This window comes from Pseudochaenichthys georgianus, chromosome 13 (genome assembly GCF_902827115.2).
Source record: "Pseudochaenichthys georgianus chromosome 13, fPseGeo1.2, whole genome shotgun sequence".
Lineage (NCBI taxonomy): Eukaryota > Metazoa > Chordata > Actinopteri > Perciformes > Channichthyidae > Pseudochaenichthys > Pseudochaenichthys georgianus.
Genome location: NC_047515.1, coordinates 11,410,578 through 11,419,013, shown reverse-complemented (window position 1 = coordinate 11,419,013; position 8,436 = coordinate 11,410,578). Strand labels below are relative to the sequence as shown.

Here is an 8,436-nt window from a genome sequence, read left to right as displayed (position 1 = left end):
CGCCCATCGGCACCCATAGTCGGCCTTATTCACAGCAGCACCACCCAACCTCCATGGAGGATTTTTCTCGTGCCCCTGGCTACACTTAAAGGGGGTCTACTTTGCGGTGCTTTACCGTCCGCCCATCGGCACCCATAGTCGGCCTTATTCACAGCAGCACCACCCAACCTCCATGGAGGATTTTTCTCGTGCCCCTGGCTACACTTAAAGGGGGTCTACTTTGCGGTGCTTTACCGTCCGCCCATCGGCACCCATAGTCGGCCTTATTCACAGCAGCACCACCCAACCTCCATGGAGGATTTTTCTCGTGCCCCTGGCTACACTTAAAGGGGGTCTACTTTGCGGTGCTTTACCGTCCGCCCATCGGCACCCATAGTCGGCCTTATTCACAGCAGCACCACCCAACCTCCATGGAGGATTTTTCTCGTGCCCCTGGCTACACTTAAAGGGGGTCTACTTTGCGGTGCTTTACCGTCCGCCCATCGGCACCCATAGTCGGCCTTATTCACAGCAGCACCACCCAACCTCCAGTGGAGGATGTTATCATGCCCCTGGCAACACTGGTAAACACTGGTAACATCTGTCTAGCCGCTGACAGGAACTTGACATCGGAACTTGACATCGCATTTCTATTGAGCGGACTCCCGTACATGTGAAGGGCAAGTCCCACGGTACCTCCGTTCATAAGGCTGACATTTGCCTTACATACCCTAGGGACCAGGTGGTACACTGGTTGGACATTTACTACCGGCCGCGGTCTGCCTAGTGCCAGGGTAGTTGTGTCCATATAACCGACCGCAATGCATAGCGGGAAGTCGGTTATATAGACATCAACAAAATAAGTGTTTAACGGTGATTTAAACTAGTTTATGCGGGGAAAAGAGTGCTCAAAATCGGATTAAACAGGCCATTTCATCCACACCTCACGACTCCCATTAAAAGTGATTGAAATGTACAGGAATCTGTCCATTGTTGTGGGGGTGAACACTTTACACAATAAAACCCAAAGACAAGAAAAACACCAACACAGACAAAACTACAAACGTGACATAATGTGAGAATCGTGACAGAACTCCCCCCTCAAGGGACGGATCCCAGACGTCCCAAAAAAAAGGTCCAGCAGGGTGGGTGGAGGGGGACCGGAGGGAGGACACATAACTAGGGCCAAGAAAGGGTGGGTGGAGGGGGTCTGGAGGACGGGTCTCGGGCGGACGGCCCGGGGGAAAGGCAGAGACCAAGGAGGGGTCTCGGGCGGAAGGCCCGGGAGCAAGGCAGAGACCAAGGACGGGGTCTCGGGCGGAAGGCCCGGGGGCAAGGCAGAGACCAAGGAGGCGGTCTCGGGTGGACGGCCTGGGGGCAAGGCAAAGTTCAAAAAGGAGCGAAGGCCACAGCGGGCAAACTCAGGGGGACGTGCATTAGGGCAAAAGCAGCGGCAGGAAGAGTCAGGGGGCCGGGCCCGAGGACGAAGACCGCGGCACTCAGGGGGCCGGGCTCGAGGGAGAAGACCGCGGCTCTCAGGGGGCCGGGCTCGAGGGCGAAGACCAGACAGCTCCGGAGGCCGGGCAGGACCCGGTGTCGGCCGAACAGGAACCGGAGCCAGTGGGACAGGCTTCGGCAGGATCCCCCACGGAAGAGGACCAGTAGTTGGCAGGACCCCCGGTGAGACAGGTGATGGTGGGGCCTCCAACGGAACAGGACAAGGGGTTGGCAGGACCCCCGGCAGAAGAGTTGTCGGCGGGACCTCCAACGGCACAGGACATAGGGTTGGCAGGACCCCCGGCAGAAGAGTAGTTGGCAGGACCCCCGGCAGGAGAGTAGTCGGCGGGACCTCCAACGGGACAGGACAAGGAGCTGGCAGGACCCCCGGCAGGAGAGCAGACGGTGGGACCTCCAACGGGACGGGACAAAGAGTTGGCAGGACCCCCGGCAGGAGAGTAGTCGGCGGGGCCTCCAACGGGACAGACATACGATTGGTAGGACCTCCGGCAGAGGAGTAGTCGACGGGGCCTCCAACGGGAAAGGACATGGAGTTGGCAGGACCCCCAGCGGAACCTCCAACGGACCAGGACATTGGGTAGGGACTTGAGACGTGACTCGAGAGGGGAACTAGAGACGGAACTCCAGAGGGGACTAGAGGAGAGACTAGAGGAGGAACAAGAGGGACTAGAGGAGGGAACTCGAGAGGGGACTTGAGAGGGGAACTAGAGAGGGGACTCGAGGAGGGACTAGAGAGGGGACTAGAGGAGGGACTAAAGGAGGGACTAAAGGAGGGACTAGAGGAGGGACCTCGAGAGGGAACTCGAGAGGGGACTGGAGAAGTGACTAGAGGAGGGACTAGAGATGGGACTAGGGAATTAACTAGAGGCGGGACTTGAGTAGGAACTAGAGATGGAACTCGAGAGGTGACTGGAGAGGGGACTCGAGAGGGAACTGGAGAAGGGACTAGAGAAGGGACTAGAGAAGGGACTTGGGAAGGGACTAGAGGGGTGACTAAAAGGGGGACTGGAGAAGGGACTAGGGAAGTGACTAGAGGAGGGACTTGAGAAAGGACTTGAGAAAGGACTATGGCAGCTGGGACCAGGACTGGGGCCGGAACCATGGCTGCTGGGGCCGGAACCATGGCCGCTGGGACCGGCACTGGAGCCGGAGCCGCTGGAGTACGGGCTGGAATCCTGGCCTTGCATCTTCCAGAGACCTTTTGGAGGCTCCGTGGACCTCCAAACGCCAGACGGGTTCCTGAGAAGAGGTCTGAGGTTGGAACTGGAGCCGCTGGAACCGGAACAGAGGCCTGGACCATGGCTGTGTGGGCCAGGTAATCGAGCAAGGAAACATAGCTCTGCGGGCCGGTACTGGTGCATGGATCCATGGCTGTGGAAACCGGAACTGAAGCCGGGATCATGGCTGTTGGAGCACGGGCTGGAATCCTGGCCCTGCGTCTCCTAGAGGCTTTTTGGAGACTCTGTGGACCTTCAACAGGACAGTAGTTGGATCCCAGGAAAGGGTTAGAAGCTTGTGCCAATTCCTCAGGGCTACTTGAAAAGGTTTGTAGCCACTCAGGCAACAAGCTCCTGAGCCAGGGCTTGCGAGCAACCTCCCGGCGTGCCTCCTTCAAAGCAGCCTCTTTACCCCGTCTAGATGAGGCGTTCTTCCAGGTGTAAAAAATGTACTCCAGAGAATACCCAAGACATTCCACCTGTGGGGCCAAAACATCAAAATCTGCTGAGTCCAAATTTGGTCGGTTCATTCTGTTACGAATGGGTGAAGCAGGTAGGACTCAAATGCAGAATAACGAAAAGCGAGCTTTATTAAAATATATAAAGCTGTGGCAAAACAAGGCAGAATCCAAAATATCCAACACCAACGAGCAGCACAAGGAACACAGACCGTGGAATGACATGGAGGGGAAACAATGAACCGACATGGAACACAGGGGAAGACTAGACTAAATACACAGAAGGGTAATCACAGAATAAGACACAGCTGGGCAGGGGAGGAGAAACACAAGGACAACAGGTGAACACAATCGGGTAATCAGGGAGGGAAACAGACAGAAAGCAGACAGGCAGGAAACGGGGGTGAACACTTTACACAATAAAACCCAAAGACAAGAAAAACACCAACACAGACAAAACTGCAAACGTGACATAATGTGAGAATCGTGACAGATATGGCCCTTTCAAACAGGGAGATGTACAGGCCTTTATTACCCCGGATTTAGTGTCTGAAAGTCGGCTAAGATTACTTTAAATGCAGGGTACACATGGCTGTATTACCCAGCAATCAGTGTGTGATAGCTGGGTAAGTTTGCTGTGAATTTAAGGGAGATATGGCCCTTTCAAACACACCTCACGACTCCCATCAAAAGTGATTGAAATGTACAGGAATCTGTCCATTTCAATCACATTTGACGACCCGTCCAGGGTGACTTTCTTCCCCAGGAATTAGTGTCTGAAAGCTGGCTAAGATTACTTTAAATACAGTGTGCACATGGCTTTATTACCCATGAATTAGTGTGTGAAAGCTGGGTAAGTTTGATGTGAATTTAAGGGAGATATGGCCCTTTCAAACAGGGAGATGTACAGGCCTTTATTACCCCGGATTTAGTGTCTGAAAGTCGGCTAAGATTACTTTAAATGCAGGGTACACATGGCTGTATTACCCAGCAATCAGTGGTGGGTAATACGGTGGCCATAAATGCAGCTCCAATGAAGAGTCATATACCCATAGAGCAGGCTCCGGGTTGCGGTAGTCGGATTGCTGGCCATCACATCCAGGAGCTGAGGGATGCGAGTGGTGGTCGAAGTCAAGCATGTCATTAGGTCGTTGTGGCTCGGCAGACCTTCCATCTTGTCACGCTTCACTTGCATCTGGTGGATAAGTACTTTTCTCTTCAGGGACTTCAGGATGGCAACTACTTCCCGTTTGATTAAAATCATGTCGGTTTGGCTGGGCCTGCTCCCCTTGCACGGTGTGTCGGCCATGTACTTGAGAAAGTGTGATATATTCTTGATGTAGAAGTCGGAGGTCGTGACATGAAGGCTTGACTTCATCAGGCTCCGGGACCACCCGCGTATCCTCTTGAGATCCCTCAAAAAGAGCCAGTCAGACAGGCGATTGAAACCGTGTGCCATGAAACTGAGGAACGACTTCACTCTGCTTAGTTTGGAGACTGTGTTTTCCTGGAGCCTCACTGGTGGGTCGATACCTGCATAATGCTCCCGGTATCCTTGCAGATAATCCTCTGTGAAATATAAACAGTACTTTAATGACAACACAGGGTGTGTTACAGAAACTGCATGTGTCACATAGCCAACACACTTACCCATAATCCGTGGGAATGTGATGTCCCGCATTATATTTCCCCGGCCCCTGCCCCGGAACCAGGGGGAATTTATGGGAGGGGAGGTTGACGAGGCCTCGGTATGCATGGATGCAGGCTCTGAGGAGCTGGATGAATGGGTGTGAGAGCCAGTGGGGGACTTGCTGCAGGCGGGAATGGGAGACGTGCTGCAGGCGGGAATAGGAGACTTGCTGCAGGAGGGACCTTTCGACTTGGACAGCCTCGTTGGTGTCGACTCTGTTCGGGGTCGTTTCTTCAGAATGACCCGCTCTCGTTCCTCCCCATCGAACGCGGGCATGTCCCCGGCCCGCTGATCCATCCTCTGTCGCTTGTGCTTTATCCTCTGCTGCAACTTGCAGTGCAGGGATTTCACCTCAGCAGCATATATGTCCCGCTGAGCCCTCACTGCGTTTGCCTCCAGCCTCCATTCTTTGCAGTCCGGGTTGTCACATTCATTCACCGGGGACAAGGGTGGAGGTTGTGACAGTATATCGTCATCTGCCACCGTGTCAACAGCCCAAGCGGTAATCATTTCTATGGTGGGGTTTGTCATTCGGAGTTCATAAAGCTCCTTCTTGGCCACTGTCATTTTCATTTTATTTTGAACCACATGTAGTTCCTCCCGGGCCAGCTCAACATGGTCTCTGGCCAAGTGGCGATCCAGCCTTGTGCCGCGGTACTCGCATCCCAGAATGGTACAGGGATGGAGCCTAATGTTGGTCCGTCCGTTGGCCAACAACAGCAGAATTTTTCTTTCATCCAAGTTACGCACACCATGGCGCCTCTGCAGGTGCTTGCTCAGGGCACGGTAGCAACTATTACAGATCGGACAATGGACCGCCATCCGACCTGTATTCTTGAGCATTTCAGTACCGGGAAATGTCACCAGAATCGTGGGTAAAAAAGAAGGAAGCGTGAAAAGACTCACGAAAGGTGCACTCAGCTTATCTTCAAATCGGTGTTTGTTTTCATTTGCATCATGGTGCGGTGTCCCATTTAGGCACTCGTTAGGCGGGCAGAGATCCCTGTAATCTCCCCTCACGTTCCTCCAGAGTCTGGTTCTCCCAAAGGATACCCGACAGTTTCGGGTATGACAACGTGGGGATAACAGTATCCTCCGGGGAGGCATTGAACCCCTCTCACCTGCCCCCAGAGGAGGCAGGGGAGTCAGGTACCCAGAGGGCGCACGGTGGACGGCCAGGGCGAGGCCGCCACACCGCGCTGGAGTCAGGGTCCCGGTGAGGCGCAGGACAGAGCACCCGGCAGTAGCCTCCAGCAGACCCCCGCGCGGTTCCCTCGTCCCTCGGAAGAGGTGGAGAGGCGGAGGGGTGGGTGTTTTCATCTGCTGGCGGGTTGCCGGGATAACAGTATCCTCCGGGGAGGCATTGAACCCCTCTCACCTGCCCCCAGAGGAGGCAGGGGAGTCAGGTACCCAGAGGGCGCACGGTGGACGGCCAGGGCGAGGCCGCCACACCGCGCTGGAGTCAGGGTCCCGGTGAGGCGCAGGACGGAGCACCCGGCAGTAGCCTCCAGCAGACCCCCGCGCGGTTCCCTCGTCCCTCGGAAGAGGTGGAGAGGCGGAGGGGTGGATGTTTTCATCTGCTGGCGGGTTGCCGGGATAACAGTATCCTCCGGGGAGGCATTGAACCCCTCTCACCTGCCCCCAGAGGAGGCAGGGGAGTCAGGTACCCAGAGGGCGCACGGTGGACGGCCAGGGCGAGGCCGCCACACCGCGCTGGAGTCAGGGTCCCGGTGAGGCGCAGGACGGAGCACCCGGCAGTAGCCTCCAGCAGACCCCGCGCGGTTCCCTCGTCCCTCGGAAGAGGTGGAGAGGCGGAGGGGTGGGTGTTTTCATCTGCTGGCGGGTTGCCGGGGAGAACGCCCTTAATGTTTTGTGAGAACCATGAGTGGGGGTCATACAGGCAACCATGTTAGCCGAAAATAGTGTCTCGTTATTCCGTGAAAACTGCCCTTGAATTCCTCCAGAGACCAGTTTCACAACTTAAAGTTGTGTGAGAACCATGATTGGGGGTCATCCAGACAACCATTTTAGCCGAAAATAGTGTCTCGTTATTCCGTGACAACTCCCATTGCATTTCTCCAGAGTCGTAAAAAGTACAACTCAACTTTTGGAAGAACCAGAGAAAAGGGTGAAAATGGATATATTGTATCCAAAAATAGTGTTCCAAAAGGCGGGTAGAGTCCCCTGACAACTCCCCATACCTTTCTCCAGGGTGGGAAAAAGTTTAAGTCAACTTTTGGAAGAACCAGAGAAAAGGGTGAAAATGGATAAATTGTATCCGAAAATAGTGTTCCAAAAGGCGGGTAGAGTCCCCTGACAACTCCCCATACCTTTCTCCAGAGTCGGAAAAAGTATAAGTTAACTTTTTGGAAGAACCAGAAAAAGGGGTGAAAATGGATAAAATGTATCCCAAAATAGTGCCTCTTGAGGCGGATAGAGTCCCCTGACAACTCCCCTTGCATTCCTCCAGAGACCAGTTCAAAAACTTTAACTTTTGTGAGAACCATGATTTGGGGTCCTCCAGGCAACAATTTGATCCGATCCAAAGTGCTTATGAGGCGGATACATTCCTCCATGATTTCCCCATCATGTGAAAATAGCTCGTTTTTTTCTAAGTGCTCTCAAAAACCGGGTTTCCGATTTCGTGCAGATGGTAGCTTGGAAAAGATGAATGCATTTTTTGGACGGAGGAGGGGAGGTCTCATTTCCCCTCTCCGTTGTAAATTGCAACGGGGGAGTGCAAAAGTCTCCGGGGCTTCGTCCCGAAGCGCCGAAGACTTGACCCCCTCCCCCGTTGGCAATTCGAGAATTTTTAAAAACTTCATTTTTGATTATTTTAACATATAATTGACCGTTTTCTTTACTTTTATTTGCTTTCCACGGGTGGAGGCGCATGGCAGGCCGTATATGAGCTTCCAAATTCGGCCTGGAACCTCCGGGAATTATGGGATAAGCTCCATATACTGACGACTCCCATCAAAAGTGATTGAAATGTACAGGAATCTGTCCATTTCAATCACATTCGACGACCCCATTAAAAATGCATGAAATGTACAGGAATCTTTCCATTTCAATCACATTTGACGACCCCATTAAAAGTGATTGAAATGTACAGGAATCTGTCCATTTCAATCACATTTGACAACGCATGCAGGGTGACTTTCTTCCCCAGGAATTAGTTGCAGTTGTTGACCGGAAGAAAGATTAATTTCCTTTTATTCCTTATATGTCTCAAGCAACACGTCATTCTTGTCATGTTTATAACCCACCCACCTGCCTGAATTTCTGCACTGGCTTAGCTCAGTGGTGTAGGAGCAGACACAGTTGTGGTGGCTTAAAGCCCAGCTCTGCTCCGTGCCGTCCGTTAGATGAGCCTGGTCAGATTAATAAGAAAAGGAGTTCAAAACACCGGCATAACAGTTATAACAATAATCTGATTTTAATGGTAAAAAGACACAATACGAAAATACAGAGTGCCCTGTAACAGAGCACTCCGGGCTCCCCGCTCCACTGCCGTGCGATACAGGTATCGGGACCAGCCAGTCAGCAACAGGGGGCACCGTGCATGAATAAA

General features: G+C 53.2%; 1 protein-coding gene across 1 annotated transcript; it reads right to left on the bottom strand.

Annotated features, from left to right (window-relative positions):
• Nucleotides 1-4,166: 4,166 nt before the first annotated feature.
• Nucleotides 4,167-5,684, bottom strand: LOC139434933 (uncharacterized). Its single transcript, XM_071205153.1, has 2 exons — nucleotides 4,823-5,684; nucleotides 4,167-4,741 (listed from the first exon to the last, which is right to left on the bottom strand). Exons 1-2 carry the CDS (start codon nucleotides 5,682-5,684, stop codon nucleotides 4,167-4,169), a joined length of 1,437 nt encoding a protein of 478 aa, XP_071061254.1.
• Nucleotides 5,685-8,436: the final 2,752 nt, after the last annotated feature.

Coding starts and splice junctions, on each gene's coding strand:
- LOC139434933 (XM_071205153.1), bottom strand. CDS start 5,684: ATGGCGGTCCATTGTCCGATCTGTAATAGTTGCTACCGTGCCCTGAGC. Junction 4,742..4,822: donor CACATTCCCACGGATTATGG/GTAAGTGTGTTG, acceptor TATATTTCACAG/AGGATTATCTGCAAGGATAC.